Genomic DNA, 22,047 nt, shown 5'->3' with positions numbered 1-22,047 from the left:
GGTAATGAAATGCACCCATTTTAAGTCTATATACATGTCTTGGTTACCCAGCGCTGCTGTAATGAAAAAATGCCACAAGTGGGTGGCTTTAAAAAACAGAAATTTCCTTTTTTCACAGTTCTGGAGGATAAAAGTCCAAATCAGGGTCTTGGCTGTGTCAGTTTCTTCTGTGGGCCTCTGTCCTAGTTTCTGGTGTCTCCCAGCAATCCTTGGTGTTCTTTTCCTTATAGATAGGTCCTCGATTGGAGTCTGTCTTCCCCCTGCATGTGTGTCTGTCTGTTCTTCTCTTTTTATAAGACACTACTCAAAAGTGATTAGATTTAAGACCCACTCAATTTTTTTTTTCTTCCCTGGTAAAACCTCATTAGCATAACAAAAGAAAACTCCGATTTCCAGACTGGGTCATTGTCTTAGTCATCTAGTGCTGCTATAACAGAAATATAACAAGTGAATGTCTTTAACAAAGAGAAATTTATTTCCTCACGGTAAAGTAGGCTAAAAGTCCAAATTCACGGTGGCAGTTCCAGGGGAAGGCTTCCTCTCTCTGCAGGCTCTGGAGGAAGGCCTTTCTCATCAATTTTCCCCTAGACTAGGAGCTTCTGTGCACAGGAACCCCAGGTCTAAAGGATGCACTCTGCTCCCGGTGCATCTTTCTTGGTAGTATGAAGTCCCCAACTTTCTGCTTGATTCACTTTCCTTTTATCTCTTGTAAGATAAAAGGTGGTGCAGGCCACACCCCAGGGAAACTCCCTTTATATTGGATCAGGGATGTGACTTGGTGAGGGTGTTACAATCCCACCCTAATCCTCTTTAACATAAAATTACAATCACAAAATGGAGGACAACCACACAATACTGGGAATCATGGCCTAACCAAGTTGATACACATTTTTGGGGGGACATAATTCAATCCATAGCAGGTCCTGGTGGCACCGTGGTTAAGTGTTTGACTGCTAACCAAAAGATTGGCAGTTCAAATCCACCAGCTGGTCCTTGGAAACCCTAAGGGGCAGTTCTACTTTGTCTGATAAGGCAGATATGAGTCAGAATCAACTCAACAGCAATCGGTTTGGTTTTTATGGAAACCCTGGTGGTATAGTGGTTAAGTGCTATGGCTGCTAACCAAAAGGTTGGCAGTTCAAATCTGCCAGGTGCTCCTTGGAAACTCTATGGGGTAGTTTTACTCTGTCCTATAGGGTCGCTATGAGTCGGAATTGACTTGACGGCAATAGGTTTTTTTGGCATAATTCAATCCATGACTGGCATATTTACAGATACAGGGGTTAGGATTTCTGCATTTATTTTGGGGGGATACAATTCAATCCATAACATTACAGTTTAATGCATTTTGCCAAATATGGTATAAACATCCATGTAGCCACCACCACAATCAAGATATAGAATATTTCTATTACCCCCAAGCTTCCCTGCTACCCCTTCCCAGTCAAACCCACTTTCTATCACTAGAGATTAGTTTTGCCTTTTCTAGGATTTCACATAAATGGAATCACATAGTACATAGTTTGTTGTGTCTGGCTTTTTCCACTCAGCATAGTTGTTTTGAGGTTTATCTGTGTTGTCGACTGTATCATAGTTCATGTCTTTTTATTGCTGAGTAGTATTCCAGTATATGGCTATACCATAGTTAGTTTGCCCATTTTTTGATGGATATTTAGCTTGTTTCTACTTCAGGGCTTGTGATGGTTAAGATTGTATATCACCTTGGCTAAGGCACGATTCTCAGTGGTTTGGCAGTTATGTAATGATGTAGTCATCCTCCATGATGTGATATGATGTGATCAGTCAATCATTTGTAAGGGGAGTTTCCTTGGGAGTGTGGCCTGCATCCAGAATATATATGGATGGTCTGGCAAAGCTCGCTCTGGTTCCTGCATCTGGCTCATCATCATCTAACCTCTGGTTTTTGAGACTTGAGCCAGCTGCCTGGCATATTGTCTGCTGACCTTGGAATTTGTCAGCCTCCGCAGACTGTGAGCCAGTGGTGTGCAGTATTGCCTGCTGATCCTGGGGTTCATCAACTTCCGCAGCCTGTGAGCTCGAAGTCTGCCATCTTACCTGCTGATCTTGGGTTCATCAGCTCCTTTAGCTATGTGAGTCAGAAGTAGCCTCCAGCCTCATACCTGACCCTTGGTCTTGGGACTTGCCAGCCTCTACAACTGCATGAGCCATTCCTTAAAATAAATCTCTCTCTCTCTCTCTATATGCTTCAGTGGTTTTGCTTCTCTAGAGAACCCAGCCTAAGACAGGGCAATTATGAATAAAGCTGCCATGAACATTAATGTACAAGTCTCTGTGGACATATGTTTTCATTTCTTTTGGGTAAATATCTAGAAGTCAAATTGTTAGGTCATAATGGTAATGGTAACTGCCATGAGTTGGGATGATTTGACGTCACTTGGTTTTACTTCTTTTTTTAACTTGATAAGAAAATGCCAAACTCTTCTCAAGGTTACTTAATTTCCTCCATTTTGCATTCCCATCAGCAATGTGTGAGAGTTTTAGTTGCTCTGCATCCTGTCAACACTTAATGTTGCCAGTCTTTTCACATTTAACAATTCTAATAGGTGTGTGTGTGATGGTTCGATGGTAGAATTGTTGCTTTCTATGGGGCAGACCTGAGTTCGATTCCCAGCCAATACAACTTATGCCCCGCTGCCCATTTGTCAGTGGTGGCTTGCATGTAGCTGCGATGCTGAACGTGTTTCAGTGGACCATCCAGACTAAGGCATTCTATGAAGAAAGACCTGATGATTTGCCTTCAAAAATCAGCCAGTGAAAACCCTGTGGATCATAACAGTCCAATCCGCAACCAATCTACTGGGCAGCATTTCATTCCATTGTGCATGGGGTCACCGTGAGTAGGGGGCCAACTCAAAGGCAGTAACAACAACAACAATAGGTGTATAGTGGTATTTCACTGTGGTTTTATTTCTCTAGGATGTATTCCTAGGAGCGGGATTGCTGCATCATATGATATTTCTGTTTCTTGCTTTCTAAGGAAGCACCATATTGTTTTCCAAAATGGTTGTACCATATTGCATTCCCACCAGCAGTGCGTAAGAGTTCCAATCTCCCCACAGCCTCTCCAACATTTGTTATTTTCTGTTTTTTTGATTAGTGCCAGTAATGCCGGGGTGAAATGGTATCTCATTGTGGTTCTGATTTGCATTTCTCTAATGGCTAGTGATAGGAGCATTTCCTCATACGTCTGTTAGCCGCTTGAATATCTTCTTTGGTGAAGTGCCTGTTCATATCCTTTGTCCATTTTTTAATTGGATTATTTGTCTTTTTGTTGTAGAGGTGTTGGATTTTTCTGTAGATTTTAGAGATTAGACCTTTGTTGGATTTGTCACAGCCAAGAATTTTTTCCTGGTCTGTAGGTTCTCTTTTTACTCTTTTGGTGAAGTCTTTTGATGAGCATAAGTGTTTAGTTTTTAGAAGAACCCAGTTATCCAGCTTATCCGCTGGAGTTTGTGTGTTATGGTTTGTATCCTGTTAATGCCGTGTATTAGGGCCTCTAGCATTGATCCTATTTTTTCTTCTATGATCTTTATACTTTCTGGTTTTATATTTAGGTCTTAGATCCATTTTGGATTGGTTTTTGTGTATGGTGTGAGGTATGGGTCCTGTTTCTTTTTTTTTTTTTTTTTTTTGCAAATGGACATCCAGTTTTGCCAGCCACATTTGTTAAAAACACTATCTTTTCTCCATTCGATGGACTTTGAGCCCTCGTTGAAGGTGGATGGATTTACATTTGTGTTTTCAGTTCTGTTCTACTAGTCATGTTCAAACATGACTACTGTAGCTGTAGGTTCTGAGTCAGGTACTGTGAGTCCTCCTACTTTCTTCTTCTTCTTCAATAGTGCTTTACTTATCCAGGGCCTCTTCTCTTTCCACATAAAGTTAATGATTCATTTTTCCATCTCTTTTAAGAATGCTGTTGGTATTTGGATCGGGATTGCATTGTATTTGTAGATTGCTTAGGGTAGAATTGACATTTTCACAAGGTTGAGTCTACCTATTTATGAGCATGGTATGTTTTTCCATTTATGTAGATCTCTTTTGGTTTCTTGCAGTAACGTTTTGTAGATTTCTTTGTATAGGTTTTTGACATCCCTGGTTAGATTTATTCCTAAGTGTTTTAATTTTTTTTTTAGGGGCTATTATAAATCATATTGTTTTCCTGATTTCCTTTTCGTCGTTCTCTTTATTGGTGTATAGGAATTCAACTGATTTTTTTATGTTTACCAGGTATCCGGCAACTCCGATGAGTGTTTCTATTAGTTCCAGTAGTTTTCTTGTGGAGTCATTTCAATTTTTTATGTACAGTATCTTATTATTAGCAATAGGGACAGTTTTACTTCTTCATTACCAGTTTGAATGCCTTTTATTTGTTTTTCTTGCCTTATTGCTCTAGCTAGGCCTTCCAACACAATGTTAAATAGGAGGAGTGATAGAAGGCATCCTTGTCTTGTTCCTGTTCTCAAGGAGAATGTTTTCAACCTCTTTCTATTAAGAATGATTTGGCTGTGGGCTTTGTATAGGTGGCCTTTATTATGCTGAGGAATTTCCCTTCTATACCTATTTTATTGATAGTTTTTATTAGGAATTGGTGTTGAACTTTGTCGAATGCCTTTTTCTGCATCCATCGCCATGATCATGTGATTCTTTTATTTTCTTTGGTTTATGTGGTGGATTATGTTGATTGCTTTTCTAATGTTGAAACATTCTTGCATACCTAGTATGAATCCCACTTGGTCATGGTGTATTATTTTTTTTGATATGATGCTGAATTCTATTGGCTAGAATTTTGTTGAGATGTTTTTGCATGTATATTCATGGGACATATCAGTCTGTAATTTTCTCTTTTTTTTGTGGGGTCTTTGCCAAGTTTTGGTATCAGGGTTTTGCTGGCTTCATAGAATGAAGTATCCCTGCCTTTTCTGTGTTCTGAAATAGTTTGAGTAGTACTGGTGTAAACTCTTTTCTGAATGTTTGGTAGAATTTCCAGTGAAACCATCCGGACTAGGGCTTTTTTTCTTGTTGTTGAAAGGTTTTTTTTTTTTTTTTTTTACCTTTTCAATCCCTTCTCTTGTTATGGGTCTGTTTAGATTTTCAACATCAGTTTGTACTAGTTTGGGTAGGTAGTGTGTTTCCAGAGTGACTTTCATTTTCTAAATGATGTCTTTTGAATATCATGTGTTTCACATTTTGATCAAATTCATTGATCAAATTTTTATTTTATCATTATTACATTTTATGTTCTCTCTAAAAAAAATCACTGACTACCCCAAAGTTGCTGATTTTCTTCTGTTTAATTTTAGAAGCTTTATAGCTTCAGCTTTTATGTTTTGGTTTTTGATATATTATTAGTTAATTTTTGTGTATAGTATTAAGTAAGGGTTGAGATTCATTTTTCTCATATGGATATCCAGTTATTTCAGGATCTGTTCTTGAAAAGAATAGCCTTTTCTCACTGAATTACCTTGACAGCTTTGTCAAAAATCAACTGACTATGTATAGGTGGGTCAATTTCTACACTCTATTCTGTTTCATTAACCTATATGTTTTTCCTTGTGCCAGTACCATACTTGATAGATTGCTGTAGCTCTGTAGTAAGCCTTGAAATCAGATAGTATAAGTCTTCCAGCTCTGTTACTTTGGCTATTTAGATCCTTTGCATTTGCATATAAATTTTTGAAATCATTTTATTGATTTCTACAAAAAACAAGTTTATTCTTGGATTATTATTGTGATCGTATTTAATTTATAGATCATTTTGAGGAGAACTGGCATCTTAACTATATGAATCTTTTAATCCATGAACATTCTCTTATTATTTATTTAAGTCCTCCTTAATTTGCCTCAGGAATGTTTTGTAGTTGTTATTGTACAATTTTATTTGTAATTTGTTAAATTTATCCCTAGGTATTTCATATTTTGGGATGCCATTGTAAATAGGATGTTAATTTTTTTTTCATTTTTTTCTTGTTAATATATAGATACTCAATTGATTTTAGTATATTGACCTGAATCCTGTGAACTTTCTAAACTTATTTTTTTAGTTCTAGTTGCTTTTTTGAAAATTCCTTAGGATTTTCTGTATATAATAACATGATCTGTAAATAAAGATAATTTTATACCTTCTTTTCAATTTACATACCTGTTATTTCTTTTCAAAATTCACAAATGTCTGGCAACCAATAAAATGACTATGCAGGTGAAGAAGCCAGAAAACCTAACCAGAGATAACCAGGATGAAAATCGGTCAATAGAAACTGAAAGAGAGGATGGAATTAACAGAAAATAACTCAAAAGAGCCACCTTAAAATAATATAAATATACTCAGGGACTTAACAGAAAACATGAACAGAGTGAGGAGATAAATGTAAGACAGCAAATGAGCCAAAAGGAATTCTTAGAGATGAAGAATACAATATCTGAAATGAAAATTTCACTGGCTAGAAGTAACAGAGGATTAGACGCTGCAGAAGGAACAAAGGTGCCCTGGAAGGCATTATCAGGAACTGTATACAAAATGACGCAGAGAGGGGAAAAAAATACTGAAAAATAAATGAAAAGAGCCTCAGTGATTAAACGTATGTGTACATGTAGTTGCAGAAAAACAAAGGGGGGAGGGGACGGAGAAAAGTACGTGAAGAAATACTTGGCCAGAATTTTTCTAAATGTTATGAAAACTATAAACAGTTCCAGAGAAGCCAGAGGGAAAAAAAAGGCAAATCAGGTACACAGGGACAAAGATAAGAAATATCATAGACGTTTTGTCAGAAACTACACAGACCAGGGATAGCAGAATGATATCATCAAAGTGCTAAAAGCAAAAAGAACCTGTCAACCTAGAATTCTATGCCCAATATAAGTAACTGCCAAAAATGAAGGCAAAAATAGACTTTTTCAGACAAATAAATGTTAAGAGAATTCGATAACAGCAAACTTACATTACAATAAATGTTAAAGGGGGTGCCAGGTCTGTATGGTTTCACTGGTGAGCTCTAACATTTAAGAAGAAAATAATAGCAATGCTACACAAACAATTCTAGAAAATGGAGGAGAAAGGAGAACATCTAATTTGTTTTCATTTTCTAATACCAGCATTAACCTGACACCAAATCCAAACAAAGACATCACGAGAAGAAAAACCACAGCCAAATATCCCCCATGAACATAGGCACAAAAATTCTTTACAAAATATTAGCGAATTGAATTGAATTCAGAAAAAATATTAAACATAACCACACATACACAGGCTTATCCCTTATTGCAGGAATGCAAAGCTGATTTAATATACAAAAACCAACTGGTATGATTCACCATATTATAGAATAAAAGAGAAAAATCCATGTGATTATCTCAGTAGATGCAGAAAAAGCACCAATTAAAAACTCGCAATAAACTAGGGACAAGAACTTTCTCAGCTGATAGATGCAATCTACGAGAAACCTACAGACAATATCATACTTAAGGTGAAAGACTGAATCTCAGACCAGAAACAAGGTGGATGTACACTTTTGCTGCTTTTATTTAACATTGCGTTAGCGGTCCTAGTCATTACAATAACTGGATTTTGTTGTATTCATTTATACAGAGTGTAAGACTTTGTTCTAGCAGGTGAGCTCAATCCTTTCAGGAGTAGATTTCAAGATTTTTAGGCCACGTCTAGACCACTGTTTATTCTAGGGCTACTTTAGCCCACTCCTATGATATTTAGTATATTTTTACTGTTTAGTCAATGACATTTTCTCCACTCAGAATGGTGGCATCTTAAATGACTCCTGACCCCATTTGAGCTCTGGGAAACGTTTGGCTTACAGTTCCTCATTAAGTTTTCTTTCCCTGACAGTTGTTCTTTGCCTGACTATACAATGCCTGAATTCCTATTCAACCAGAATCTCAGCAGTACAGACTTCTGGATCTTCCTTTCTCTCTCATTTTCATTTTTGCGCTTTAGGTGAAAGTTTACAGCTCAAGTTAATTTCTCATTCAAAAATTTATACACATATTGTTTTATGACATTGGTTGCAGTCCCACAATGTGACAATACCCTCCCTCTTTCCAACCCTGTGTCCATTTGCCCTGTTCCTGTCCCTTCCTGCCTTCTCATCCTGCTCTTGGACAGGAGCTGCCCATTCGGTCTGCTGTATCTGAACTAAGAAGCATGTTCCTCACGTGTATTATTTTTTGTTTTTTGGCCTGTCTAATCTTTGACTAAAGAGTAGGCTTCAGGAATGGTTTCAGTTCTAGGTTAAAAGAGCATGCAGGGGCCATAGTTTTGGGGGTTCCTCCAGTCTCTGTCAGGCCATTAAGTCTGGTCTTTTTATGTGAATTTAAATTCTGTTTTACATTTTCTCCTGGTCTGCCAGGGAGCTCTCATTTTACTTTATTTTTACAATTCTTTCCTCTTTGGTAATTGCCTTGCAAATTCCAGTTGCCTCAGCATCACCAAACTCTGACCTCTGCCTCCTCCAATTAATAAGACCATCAGGCTGTTTGGTTTTTCTTCCCAGTGCAGTCATTTGGAAATTTTGTCCAAGCAGAAAGCTGGTGATCATTGGGCTCACACCTGCCCTTCCTGTTGTCCAGTATCCTCAAATAGTTTTTTCATACATTTTTTCCAGTTTTTGAAATTATTTGCAGTGCTAGGGCAAGGCCTGTGTCAATTTTTCTTTCATTGATGGAAGCAGAAGTCCATTCTGACTTTTTTTTAGTTTGTAAAGGTCTCTGTTCTCACACCATGCTTCTGTCAAGACTTCAGCTCCTCCCTAACAACGCAAACTCCATTCACCTGACTTTACACTCACAGTTTTCTAAAAATCAGAAGTATAAAAGCTACAGGTTTAATCATTTGAACATAAGCATAGTGGTAACTGAAAATACAGACTTTTGAAAGGGGCTTTACCAGCAAGCACCAAAACCAAAAACCAAACCCACTGCCCTCGAGTTGATTCCGACTCATAGCGACCCTATAGGACAGAGTAGAACTGCACCATAGAGTTTGCAAGGAGCTCCTGGCAGATTTGAACTGCTGACCTCTTGGTTAGCAGCCATAGCACTTAACCACTACGCCACCAGGATTTCCACCAGTAAGCACATACCTTAAAAAAAAAAAACCTGCAAAAACTGCAGCTGTATATAATCCCACCAAACCCACTGCTGTTGAGTCAATTCCAATCCATAGCAACCCCATAGGGTTTCCAAGGCTGTAAATCTCTATAGAAGCAGACTGCCATGTCTTTCTCCTACGGAGCTGCTGATGGTTTCGAACCACCAACCGTTCGCTTCGCAATTAATCACTTTAACCACTGCACCACCAGGGCTCTGTGCAGTTGTATATAATAGCTGTTTATATATTAACCTGTTTACAAAGCCATTTCCATTTATAGGGTTGTATCGTCTCTACCGTTGTTATCAGTCATCTTTAAGCCCAGGATGTCTTAATGATCTATACTAGCAAATATAGTAAGCACGCTTTGAAATCAAAGTGCACATATAAGGTATTACTCCAAGCATTTCTACTCTGTACGTGGGCACATGGCCTGTAGAATTCCATCCCCTAGCTTGCTCTTCGTACCCTGGGCTGTTGCTCTCGAAGCCTTTTCACATGAAGTTGAGGGGTTCCATTTATCACTCCCTGTTTTTGGCATGAGATCCTGATACATCCTGTGTACACACAGTTAAAAGGCAGCACAGGTTTTGAAGTCTAACAGACTTAGGTAGTTAACACATTAGTGCAGGTTATTTAATATCCCTGAAAAATTTTAAAATGTTTACCATAAAACAAGAATAACAATATTTAACTGATAAGAGAGTTGTAAAGATTAGAAGAAGGTAATGTGGTTAGAATATTCCCTGACATACAGGGACTTATCAAAAAAGGGTAGTCGTTATTGCTAAAACTTACATATTCTAAATTTCTCTTAAAATAACATTTTGCCCAAATACTACAGATTTGTAAACAGCATTTTGCCTTTGAAATGCTCTCTATACTACTAAGCTTAAAATGCCAGTGAAATAAATTTGGATTTTTAATGACCCAGCAATTAATACCATTTTTTTTTTTATATAAGATTAAAGTGGAGTCCCTGGGTGACCCAAACAGTTAACATTCTCAGCTGCTAACTGGAAGGTTGGCACTTCAGGTCTACCTAGAGGCGTCTTGGAAGAATGGTCTGGCGATCTACTTCTGAGAAATGAGCCTTTAAAAACCCTTTAGAGCTCAGTTCTACTCTGACACACATGGGATCACCACGAGTCAGAAATGACTTGATGGCAACTGGTTTGGTTTTTTGGTTTTAAGGTACAGTATCCAACGTCAAAAGAGAGACGAAGTCACTGGGCCCCAAACATCCTTCCCACAGAGGTTTTCTTTTTACCTTTTTTTTGGAGGTGAAATTCCTATAACGTAATATTAACCATTTTAAAGCATACAATCCAGCGATATTTAGTACATTCACAATGTTGTGCAACCACTACCTCTGTCCGGTTCCAAAACACTTCCATCATTCCAAAAGAAAACCCCATGCCCATTAAGCAGTCACTCCCCAGTCCGCTCTCTTCTAAGCACCTGGCAACCACTTTCTGTCTCCATGGATTTACCTGTTCTAGATATTTCATATAAATGGAATTAAGTAATACATGGCTTTTTGTGTCTGGATTGTTTCACTTAGTGTAATGTTTTTGAGGCTCATCCACATTGTAACATGGATCAGTACGTCATTCCTTGTTATGGCTGAAAAATAATCCATTGTACGTATGTACCACATTTTGTTGACCCATTCATCTGCTGATGGACACTTGGGTTGTTTCCATCTCTTGGCTAATGTAAATAGTGCTGCTATGAGCATGTGTGTACAAGTTTTTATTTGAGTACTGGTTTTCAATTCCTTTGGGTGTATGACTAGGAGTAGACTTGCTGGGTCATGTGGTAATTCTAAGTTTAACTTTTTGAGGGTGACTTTTACAGGGATAGGGCAGAAGCAGAGAAATGGGCCCTGAGCATTTGTGTGAGCCATGGAGCTGACTGAATTTGTGCCTACCACACACAGCTGACCCATTACCACGTCTTTAACCTCTTCTGCCAGCAGAGAAAGGTGAACGCTGGGAGTCCCTTACATCTCTGGCCTCTCTCCTAGGCCTGTGTCTGGCTGTCCCCGAGAGAACTGTGAGATGGTGCACCGTGTCAGATCCTGAGGCCAGAAAGTGCTCCAGTTTCCATGGCAATATGATAAAAGTCCTTCCAGCTGATGGTGCCCTTGTGACCTGTGTGAAGAGAACCTCTTACCTTGAGTGCATCAAGGCCATCACCGTAAGTTGCTGCTGCCTCAAGGAGAGTGGAAGAAAATCTATCCTTTCTTCTTCTGCACCTGGTGTAGTTTATTACTTCAGAACATCCCACTCTCACAGGAATAGACCATGCCGGAGAGGAGAGAGAAACAAGCCAATGACCTGAAAGTGCAGGGACCCTGCGTAGAGAAAAATATAGGTGCTCAACATCCACTGATAGTACAGAAAGAAAGAATCAAGTAATGAATAGAGAAGAATCAAAATAAAATAATTATAAATTCTTCAGGAGAAGCACGTGAATGAGAATATAAAATAGTGTGATGAAAAGAGAAGGTAGCAAGGGAGTACTGAGCCATATCTAATACTATTAGATATTTAGATAACTATTAGATATTTAAATAACTAATGCTTATTAGTTATTTAAATAACAATATTACAAAGAACAGGATCTTGTTGTTTGTTGTTGAGTTGATTCCAACTCGTGGCAACTCCATGTGTACAGAGTAGAAAATGTACTCCATGGGGTTTTCAAAGTTGTGATCTTTCAGAAGCAGATCACCAGGTGTTACTTTTAAGGTGTCCTTGGGTGGGTTTGAACTGCCAACCTTTTGGTTAGTAGTCTAGTGCTTGACTATTTGCACCACCCAAGCACTAAAGAACAAAGTACTGGTGCAGGTTTAGAAGACCTGGAAGATAACAAAATTAAAACATATTCCCAGCTTTCTACCTATCCACCCATCTATCTAATTATCTATGTTATAGGACATAGAATGCAAGTTATGTTAACTGTCCAGCAGTAGGGCACTAGGTGAAAAAAGACGTGTAAATTTAGGCAGACTTGTGTGCAAAGGCACTTCACAAACGAATGCTGAGAAAAGATTCTTTAGTTGGGTGACTGAATAGGCATTTGGGAAAAAAAAAATCAAGTGACATTCTTAGTCCAGTCACCAGAATAAATTTCTGGATTGATTCAACCTGCCTAAAAGAGACAGAGGTAACAAGATAAATCAGAAAAGTAGACTAATTTGGAAATATGAAAAGATTATATGTCAAAGAAAAGTAGAGGGGAAAAAAAAGTCCTAAGCATACAAAAAAATATTCCCATCAACTATGACAAAATAGTATACTATAAAAACTATATAAAGATGTTCAAAAATGTAAGACATACTTAAGAATAAAAACCCAAAACCACTTGCAGAAAAGAAATTACAACTAATAAACAATGTAAACAATAAAGGAAAAATGTTCATCCTTTTTAATAATGGAAGAAGTACAAATAAGACCATTCTTAAAAAAAACAGCTTATTCCTAGTAATGTAATAACGTTTCTCAAATGATACCACTTCTTGCTTGTAGGCTTGCAGTGAAATTGGTCTGCATTGCTACTGGCATTATAAATTTCTACATCACTTCTCGAAAACAATTTGGACATATTCTGTAAGGGTCCTAAAGATGCAGGCAAACTTTATTTATGCCGTTGAGGAGCCTTGTTAAGTAGTCTGTCAGACTGTTGTCTTCAGATATGACCTTGAGGAAGCAGTCAGGAAGGGAAGATGTATGTAAAGTGAGGAAGAGCAAGAACAAGCCGGAACCTACGGTCATGAGCTGGAGCCTACAGGGGTGGACTGACACCTGTGCTAATTCTTGTTACCTCTGACTGAGATGGTGTTCCCAAGGCCCCGTGACCTTCGTTTTCTTTCACCTTTGTACTTTACCCCTTCTTTTACTGAAGCTAATTGAACTTGGTTTCTGATACATGCAACCAATAGAGTAGATGACAAGTAGGTAGGTAGGTAGATAGATAGGTAGGTAGGTAGATGATAGATAGATAGATAGATAGATAGATAGATAGATAGATAGATAGATAGATAGATAGATAGATAGATGGATGATGGGTGGATGGATGGGTGGATGGATGGATGGATGGATGGATGGATGGATGGATGGATGGATGGATGGATGGATGGATAGATATTGTAAAATGAGATGGGGGGAAGGGAGACAAGTGTATAGAAACACAGTACCAGGTTCAGAAAAATCTATCTTTATTTCTGAGAAGAGGCAGTGTGGTTGTGCTTCCCACAGGAAAGCAGGAATCCTTGACCAACAGATCAACTTGTTGTTCAGTGCTGTCGAGTTGCTTCCAACTCATAATGACCCTATGTCCAACAGAATGAAACACTGCCCGGTCCTGTGTCATCCTCACAATCATTGCCATGCTTGAGCCCATTAACAGATCAATTTGGTGGAATCCAAATCTGGGAGTGGATAAGATGACATCTTGTGGATGGAAATATTCTATAATTCATTCATTCACTTAGCCAACGAATATTTATTGAGCACCTACTGGTCCTGGGTTTCTAGGTGCTAGAATTCAGCAGCAAATAAAACAGACAAAAATGTCCCTGCCTTCATGAGCAAGTTCATCAGAATGTGATAAGACTAAGGAGAAAAACAAGGGGGCATCCAGAATGTAGGAAGTGGTAGTTTTAAGAGTGTGGTCCAGGAAGGCCTCACTGAAAAGGGGACATTTGAGCAAAGATATGAGAAAGGTGAAGGAGATCTGAGCCATGCAAGTATCTATGGGGCCGGTGTTCCTGGCAGAGGGCTTAGGCAGGTCTTCCTCAGAGGGGAGGGGCTTCATCATGGTCTGGTCTGTTCCAGACAAACCAAGCAGATGCTGTGACTCTCGATGCAGGATGGGTGTTTGAGGCAGGCCTGGCGCCCCACAACCTGAAACCTGTTGCAGCAGAGCTCTATGGGTCAAAAGAGAGTAAGTTCTCCCTGGGGACCCAGGTGTCTGTGCTGACGCTGCAGCCATGGGGGGAGGTAGGGTCTCGGTCAACTTACACTTGCAGGGAACAAAGTTGTTGGATTGAGTGAGGTGGTCACTGATGCTGACCCATGAGGGCTGGGGTTTTGGTTCTCCTGGGAAGCTGTGAACTTTATGCACCTGACAGACATGCTATTGGTGCTGCTGAATGGGTGTGTCTTAGTTAACTAGTGCTGCTATAACAGAAATACCACAAGTGGGTGGCTTTAACAAAGAGAAATTTATTCTCTCATAGTTTAGGAGGCTAGAAGTCCCAATTCAGGTGCCAGCTCCAGGGGAAGGCTTTCTCTCTCTGTTGGCTCTGTGAGAAGGTCCTTGCCATCAATCTTCCCCTGGTCTAGGAACTTCTCAGTGAAGGGACCCCAGATCCAAAGGACACACACTCCTCGCTCTTCTTGCTTGGTGATAATGAGGTCCCCCGTCTCTCTGCTCAATTCTGTCTTTTATATCTCAAAAGAGATTGACTCAATATACACGTAATCTTGTAGATTGAGTTCTGCCTCATTAACATAACTGCCTCTAGTCCTTCCCCATGAACATCATAGAGGCAGAATTTACAACACATAGGAAAATCACATCAAATGGCAAAATGGTGGACAATCGCACAATATTGGGAATCATGGCCCAGCCAAGTTGACACACATTTTGGGGGGACACAATTCAATCCATAACAGAGGGTATGCACAGCCTGTGAGGGGGAGGTGCTGCCCAGAGTCCATTGCCTCCCCAGTGGCATCTCTGGAGATGCAGGCACCCTGACAACCTCTTCCCTGTGCTCAGGCCCCTGCAGGTGCTACAGAAGCCAGGGCCTGCGTCTTGTTGTACGGGGAAAGTCTGGGGGCGTCCAAGAATGTGACTTTGCCTATTTCCCACACCTTTCCATTAGTTCACTGTGTGAGAGCACAGCCTGCTTGCATTTGACTCCAGCTTTCAGGGCCCTGGCAAAATCCTGGAGACACCCCTGCATCCTTCCCCTCACACCTTCACCTTCTGTCTGGCCTGTAGACAGAGAAGCAGAGAAGGGTGCAAAGCGGTAACATCACAGTAACCCGGAGCTGAGGGTTTCCTTAAAAATGCCCCCACAGGGCTCAAGTCTCCCCACTGGATGGGAGGGGCTGGCAGAAAAGGGGCTAGTTTTCTCGCTTCTGTAAATCAAAGGTGCTTTTCATTCTCTTTTCTGCCTGTTTGCCAGGGGTATGGTGCAGGTTCTAGGACTCCCCGGAAGTTCCCCATTGCATACACTCTGGAAGACTAGCAGCCATGATATGGCATCTTCTTTTTGCCCTTCCTTTCTCCCTGCCCCTTTGCAGATCCACAAACCCACTATTATGCCGTGGCTGTGGTGTTGAAGGGCAGCAGCTTCCAGCTGAACCAGCTCCAAGGCAAGAAGTCCTGTCACACAGGCCTGGGAAGGTCTGCTGGATGGAACACCCCCATCAACTTACTTCTCAGCGACTTGCCAGAGCCTCGTGTGCCATTGGAGAGTGGTAAGCAGGCAGGAGCATTCAGGTAGCCCTCTCTACTCTAGTTGCCCACACAGGCCACAATGGGGCCATACCGTCACTATCAGGTGAACATGTGTGATGAATTCTGTTGGGCGGGGGGAGTCGGGGAAGAGGGAGGCTCAAGCTTTAAACCCAAGGCAGGGTTCCCTTGAGATCTGGCAGCTGAATTTTTTCTTCTCTCAGCAAAGATGCATTTGTCTCTCTGAGCTCCTGACAGCCCCACAGACATGGTAACCCCAGCCTCTTGGCTTGGCCAAGGCCACCACTGAGGCCAGCTGAGAAAGAGAACCTTCCCTCCAGCTTCTCAGAAGGCTCTCTAGGGGACTGCAGCCACCTGCCAGCAGTCAGGCCTCAGTGGCTTGGAAGGGGCATGGGACATCAGCAAGGAAGGAATGAGTGGACTGGAGCTATGCTCGCCCACGTACCCTAGTCTGCTTGTTCAGTTGTGATAGTCGATGTGAGCCTCGGTTGTATTTTCAGCCCTTAAGAGGTAACAGCCAGATCTTTCTAGACTCTGCAAAAGTGCACCTTTTGGAGCCCTGCCAAGCTCTGCAACATTTGTTTTGATTGTGATAGGGTAAGTGACCACTGGCATTGGATGGAGTACTGCAGCCCGGGCCACAACTCTAGGGCCATATCTGTGTGGGCGGTTATGTGGTAGCTGTAGGCATGACCCTCACCTCACCAGCTCCCTCCATGAGTTCCCAGAAGACGAATGTCCTTGAGCCACCACAACCTCCGGTTACAGAGGAGGTGGGGTAGGGGTGGGTAGCAGTTTGAATCCACCAGGTGATCCTTGGATAGCCCGTGGGGCAGTTCTACTCTGTCCTGTAGGGTCGCTATGAAACAGAATTGACTCGATGGCAGTGGGTTTTAGTTTTGGTTTTTTGTTTTAGTGGCCCTGGGGCTACAGTTTGGGTTCAGTGTCAGTCAGCAGCTCTTATACTTGGAGCAGACAAGCTGGGGAAACATTTTCCTGGGCTTAGCCATGGCCCACACATGACTGTGAGGCCCGCCCACACATGACTGTGAGGCCCGACCACACATGGGCCCAGCCAGCCACTGCCTCGAGCACAGGCATCGTCAGCCACTTCTAGCAGGCTGCACACAGCTAGCCTGGGCATACTCACTTCCTCAGGACAGTCCCGGAAGTGTCTGCAGACTTAGGCCACCCTACTCACGCACATGCACAGCACAGAGGCCCCCAGTCAGCTCATGCACGTGGTCCATTTCTCTGTGTTGAACAGCAGTATCCAAGTTCTTCTCGAGCAGCTGTGTCCCCTGTGCGGATCTGGAAAGGTTCCCCAACCTTTGTCAACTGTGTGCAGGGGCGAGGACAGCCAAGTGTGCCTGCAACTCCCAGGAACCGTACTTCGGCTACTCAGGCGCCTTCAGGTGAGTCAGCCCGTCTGCTGCTCCTCCTCACTCTGGAGACAAAGGCACCAGTAGTGGACAGGGCCTGCCCCGGCCCCACAGAGTGTCAGTGTGAAACTCAGGGTCCTGAGTCCTTCCGGTGGCCCTTACTTCTAACTATCCTGAGGAGCAGTCTTCTTTGGGGGTCCCCTCTTGTCTTTCCAGAGAATACCCTTTGTTACGCCCCTGATCCAGGGAGGGCTGACAGGGCAGATCATCTCTGGGACTCTAAGATCCACTAACACAGGCCTGGGCTCCCCGATGGGCCAAAGACCAAAACCACTACCCCATCCCCCACCTTGCATCTTTCTGCCTGAGCCTCTCCATGTGTCAGGGACAGGTGTCTGCCTCTCCCCACCCCTGTCTCTCTCCATACTTTCCTCCATAAGCGAAGTGGCTGCTGCTTAAAACCAGAGTGAAACTGGCTGAGGATCCAAGGCCACCCAAAGTCTTTATCCTCTACGTAAAGGCCTTAAACTGTTATTTAAAAAAGTTTTTTGCTGCCTTCGAAGAGGAAAATGAGGGGCCTGCTTTCACATCATCTCTCCCCAGAGTTACCCAGGATGTCAACTTCCATGGCCCCTGCTTGCTTCAGGCTTGGGCTTGGCTAGGGGGCGTTCAAAGCTGGCCCCTCAGACAAGCCATCGCCTCTGTAAGGATAGACTGATGCCCAAGAAACTGGTCGAAGCCCTGGGAGCCCGAGGTCGGGGCTGCACGAGGGAGAATCGAGGCCGTGCTGGTGGCAGGTGGCCTGACTCTCTTGTTCCACAGGTGCCTGAAGGACGGTGTCGGGGATGTGTGTTTTGTGAGGCACATGACGGTGTTTGGTAAGTGCTGGAGGAAAAAGATCGTTGGGAGCTCCACCCAAGCCAGGGGAACGGGTTCTTTCCTGAAAGTTTCCTTACATCTGGAGATGAGCGATGAGATCTTTAATACCACAGGAGTGTTTTCGTGTAACGAACATTTCTGTTGTTGGTACTTTGCTTAGAGCTCAGCTCATTTGATCCACAAACCCACTACGCAAATTTCCTGAACATTCAAATAGAACTTAGCAACGAATAAAGCAAAACAAGTTTTAATAATCCGATTCCCTTAGTCATTGAAATATTAGTTTCAAATTTAATCACATTCTCCTGAATGCTTTCTTATAAATGTCTCCCAAATGCTTCAAATACCTAAGGCAAGCACACAAATCATTGTAACGATTTCAGAACTTATTGGCACCTCTACAATGAAATCTGTTACAAAAGTACTATACCATGTACATAAATGAATTTTTTCCTTATTTCTGTATATGAAAAATTTAAAAATTCTGTCCTAAAGTTGCTTGTCCACTGCTGTAAAAGATCCCCTATTGCCTTTAAGGGAGAATTTTACGAGAGAGAGTATACCAGGCTTTAGGGGTGGAAATGTGTGGTGGTGGCAAGCAAAGGTCTGCTCTTGCCGCTGCTTGAGCCCTTGGGTGACTTAAGTAGAAAAGTTATTTCTTTCTGAAGCGATTAGATCATATCGATTCTCTTAATTTAATTCTAATATTGCTAAAATCATTTCAATTTTTTCTTCTAAATATAAAAATTTTAAATTTATTTTCTCTATAACATACCTAATTAAAATTTGAACGGTTCACAGGAATTCTAACTATACTCCTCTTTTAAGATGAGATTTTAACAAGCCCACAAACCATCATTGCCATCGAGATGATTCCGACTCATCATTGCCACCGAGTTGATTCCGACTCATAGCGACCCTATAGGACAAAGTAAAACTGCCCCATAGAGTTTCCAAAGAACACCTGGTGGATTTGAACTGCTGACCTTGTGGTTAGCAGCTATAGCTCTTAACCACTACGCCACCGGGGTTTCTTTATCAACCCCAGTACAGTGGGAACTAAAGAGCCAGTTTTCCTCACAGATCTTCTCCCTCTTTGTATTTGCGGAGTTCCCTGACTGAGCCCCTGGGCCTCCTCTCACCCCTCAACCCTCCAGGGCCTTTCCCCAGCAGGACTCTGCCCCAGGGGAGTATTGCTACTTTAGTGGGGGGCCTGGTTTTTTCTCATGTGGCGGCATATCAGTCCCAGACTGGCTGAGACTAACAAGTTATGTCAGCTCTCGGAGCCTCAGTTTTCTCATCTCTAGAATGAGATAATCGTATTACCGGCCTCCCTGAGTTGTTAAGAGGATTAAATGAAACAGCGTCCTCAGCATCGTCTTTGGTGTGGCATGAATGATCAGTAAATGTTTGCCGTCACCATTCATATTATGAGACCCACAGAGACATGGGACAGTCACAGGGATCCTGGGTCAGACACTCACCTCAGCCCCACGTCTAGCTGGATGGGAGGTAGTAAACTCGTCATTTCATCTCCCCAGGCCTCAGGTTCTGCATCTGTATAAGTGTTTGGGAAGATTCTCTGTCCTCTTCAGGTCAAAAATGGTGTGATTCAGCGAGGAGTAGGGAAGCACAGCTTAGTGCTTCTGCCTGTGGAAGCTCATCTGACTTTCTCTCCCCCAGAGAACCTGCCAGACAAGGCTGACAGGGATCAGTATGAACTGCTCTGCCCGGACAACACCCGGAAGCCGGTGGACGCATACAAGGACTGTCACCTGGCCCAGATCCCTTCTCACGCCGTTGTGTCCCGAAGTGTGGACGGCAAGGAGGACTTGATCTGGGAGCTTCTCGACAAGGCACAGGTATCCCCATCCGCCCATCTGCTGTCCTCCCCTCCTGCTTTGTGGACCCTGTTTAGATTTGGGGGTTTTCCTTCCTCGCCTTCTTGCCACCGTAGGTGGCCTTCTGTGCTCAGGACACAGCAGGAACCACACTACACATCACCTGCTTCACTGACAAGCCACTCAGACTATACATGTTACAGATGTCAGAGGCCATGAATCCCTTGTCGGCATCACCAACCCAGCAGGCCAAAGACTCTTTGCAGAGGCCCCTCATTGCCCCATTTCCACCTTTTCAATTCTAAACTGGTCCTTCAGTTTGCAGTGCAGATGGCCCCCCTCCATGAAGTGCTCACCTTATCCCATTGGCTTGTGCTCCAGCCCTCTTGGCTACCTGCCGCCCCCAAAAGGCAGGAACCCTGAGCATTCTCTTCTCCAGACAGCTTCCAGGCATCCAGGTATCAGCATACCCGTGTCTGTCAGTGCTCTCTGCTCAGTCAGACATGAACCTGACAAAGAGCCTGCCCTTGAGTCCCCACAGACGAATGTGGGACATAATGAGCACCCATATGAATTACCACCAGAACGAATCAGTCCAACCTTGGAGGCTTGGATAGGGCACTTTGCAGAGGACAGAGAGACTGATTTGCACAGGCTGTCTGGGAAGATTCCTGTGTGCACCCCAAGGAAGTGGGGGAGAGGGCTGCCAGGGAGGGCAGCAGGCGTCATTTCATGCAGAGGCCCTGCAAAGGTAGGTGGATATTTGAAAGAGCGTGTGGGCAGATGCCATCATCAGTCAGGAATGGCTCTGGAATGGTCAGCTGGAGTCATAGGTAAAGGGCCCTACATTTTTTGGGAGGCAGAAAAGGGAAGAGACTTCTTGAAGTGCTTCAACTGATCCTTCAGTGGCAGGTCCGAAGTGGGACAGGCATCTAGGATCCTGGCCTCCAGCCCCAGGGGCATAGTGTTGGGGCACCAGCGGCTCCAGGAGGAAGACCACCATTCCACTGCCCCAGGGCCGTCAGATTGCCAGGCGTCAAGCAGCCTCACTGACTGCCCGGTGGGAACACAGAGCAGTCAGCCTGGTGTTGGAGAGGGCCAGCTAGCTGCCTGACACACTTGACTGTTGGCCCCTTTGTACAGGTCTAGGGAGCAGCCCTGGCAGTTTCCCTGAGGCTGCACAAGGTGGACATGCTGAAGTTTGTCCTGGAAAGGGACCTGAGAACGCCATGAGCCACTGAGACTTTACTTCAGGGCTTTCATAGTTTTCTCCCCTTCTGCTTTTTTGGTCTGACATTTTCTTTCCTCACTGTTTCTTTTATCCTTTGAACAGAAATATTTTGGAAAAGGCAAGTCAGCAGAATTCCAGCTCTTTGGCTCTCCTTATGGGAAGGACCTGCTGTTCACAGATGCTGCCCATGGTTTTCTAAAGGTCCCCCCTAAGATGGATGCCTGGTTGTACCTGGGATATGAGCACATCACTGTCATTCAGCATCTAAAGGGAGGTGTGTAAAGTCGTGGCGGGGGCGGGGGGGTTGGAAGCAGTGGGATGGGGCAGGGGCCATTGACTGAGGCTTTCTAGGTGCCTGCACACCTCACTCAACCTTGATCAGCCTGCGGGGCTCAAGGAACTGCTGACTGCATTGGGTTCATACCAGGATTTTCTGCTGAGCTAGGAGCAAGACCTAAATTATAAGATCCCAAAAGGGTTTTGAAGACCTTCAGATTATAGATAGCTTGAAGTGATGATGTATTATCCGGGATTGCCCCACCCAACACAGGCCTATTTGACCTGAAGACAGTAAAATAGCCCATCCTAAACTGGAGTGGGAACATGGCTACTTCCTCCATCAGGAGGGGAACTGTACCTTCAGAGGATTTTGTTCCGGCTCCTGCCTTCCGTTAGATCCCTAGGGTTCATTTGTTGCTTCCTTTTTTCATTCTTCTGTCTCCCCTCCATCTCTTGTGGCTATGAGCTGAGCAGTTTATTACTGCACCATGGGGCTCCCTCCGTTTTAGTTAACCAGCATCGACAAAAGCAGTCACTGTGTTAGATGTGAGCATATAGTGGTGAGCCAGGACACTGGGTGAGGGGAGAGAAAGAAGGCCCACAACAAAACAAAACACAACACAGGACTACGAACTGGGGTTTCCTCCCTGGATGGGAGAACTTAGTCCTATAAGAGAAAACCCTAGAAGGCCCTGAACTGGGCTGGTGCTCAGAGAGGGCTCCCCTGGAGAGGTGAGGTTCAGGAGCTCTGCTTCACTGCACTTGTTCCCCATTTTTCCTGAAGGATGGTAGGCA

The 22,047-nt window shown here is 43.0% G+C and overlaps 1 protein-coding gene across 2 annotated transcripts in view; it reads left to right on the top strand.

The window, feature by feature from the left end:
* LOC126068163 (inhibitor of carbonic anhydrase-like) overlaps positions 1-22,047 on the top strand; it is a 46,324-nt gene that overhangs the window by 1,932 nt on the left and 22,345 nt on the right. For both annotated transcript variants that reach the window (XM_049870587.1, XM_049870586.1), the window contains exons 2-8: positions 11,172-11,344; positions 13,987-14,095; positions 15,466-15,642; positions 16,908-17,055; positions 17,845-17,900; positions 19,585-19,763; positions 21,076-21,247. In XM_049870587.1, coding sequence (XP_049726544.1) covers positions 11,172-11,344; positions 13,987-14,095; positions 15,466-15,642; positions 16,908-17,055; positions 17,845-17,900; positions 19,585-19,763; positions 21,076-21,247 — 1,014 coding nt within the window. The remainder of the gene's footprint in view (positions 1-11,171; positions 11,345-13,986; positions 14,096-15,465; positions 15,643-16,907; positions 17,056-17,844; positions 17,901-19,584; positions 19,764-21,075; positions 21,248-22,047) is intronic.

This window comes from Elephas maximus, chromosome 26 (assembly GCF_024166365.1).
Source record: "Elephas maximus indicus isolate mEleMax1 chromosome 26, mEleMax1 primary haplotype, whole genome shotgun sequence".
NCBI classification, from domain to species: Eukaryota; Metazoa; Chordata; class Mammalia; order Proboscidea; family Elephantidae; genus Elephas; species Elephas maximus.
Note: the sequence above shows the minus strand (reverse complement) of the source record. Positions and strands in the feature narration are given on the sequence as shown.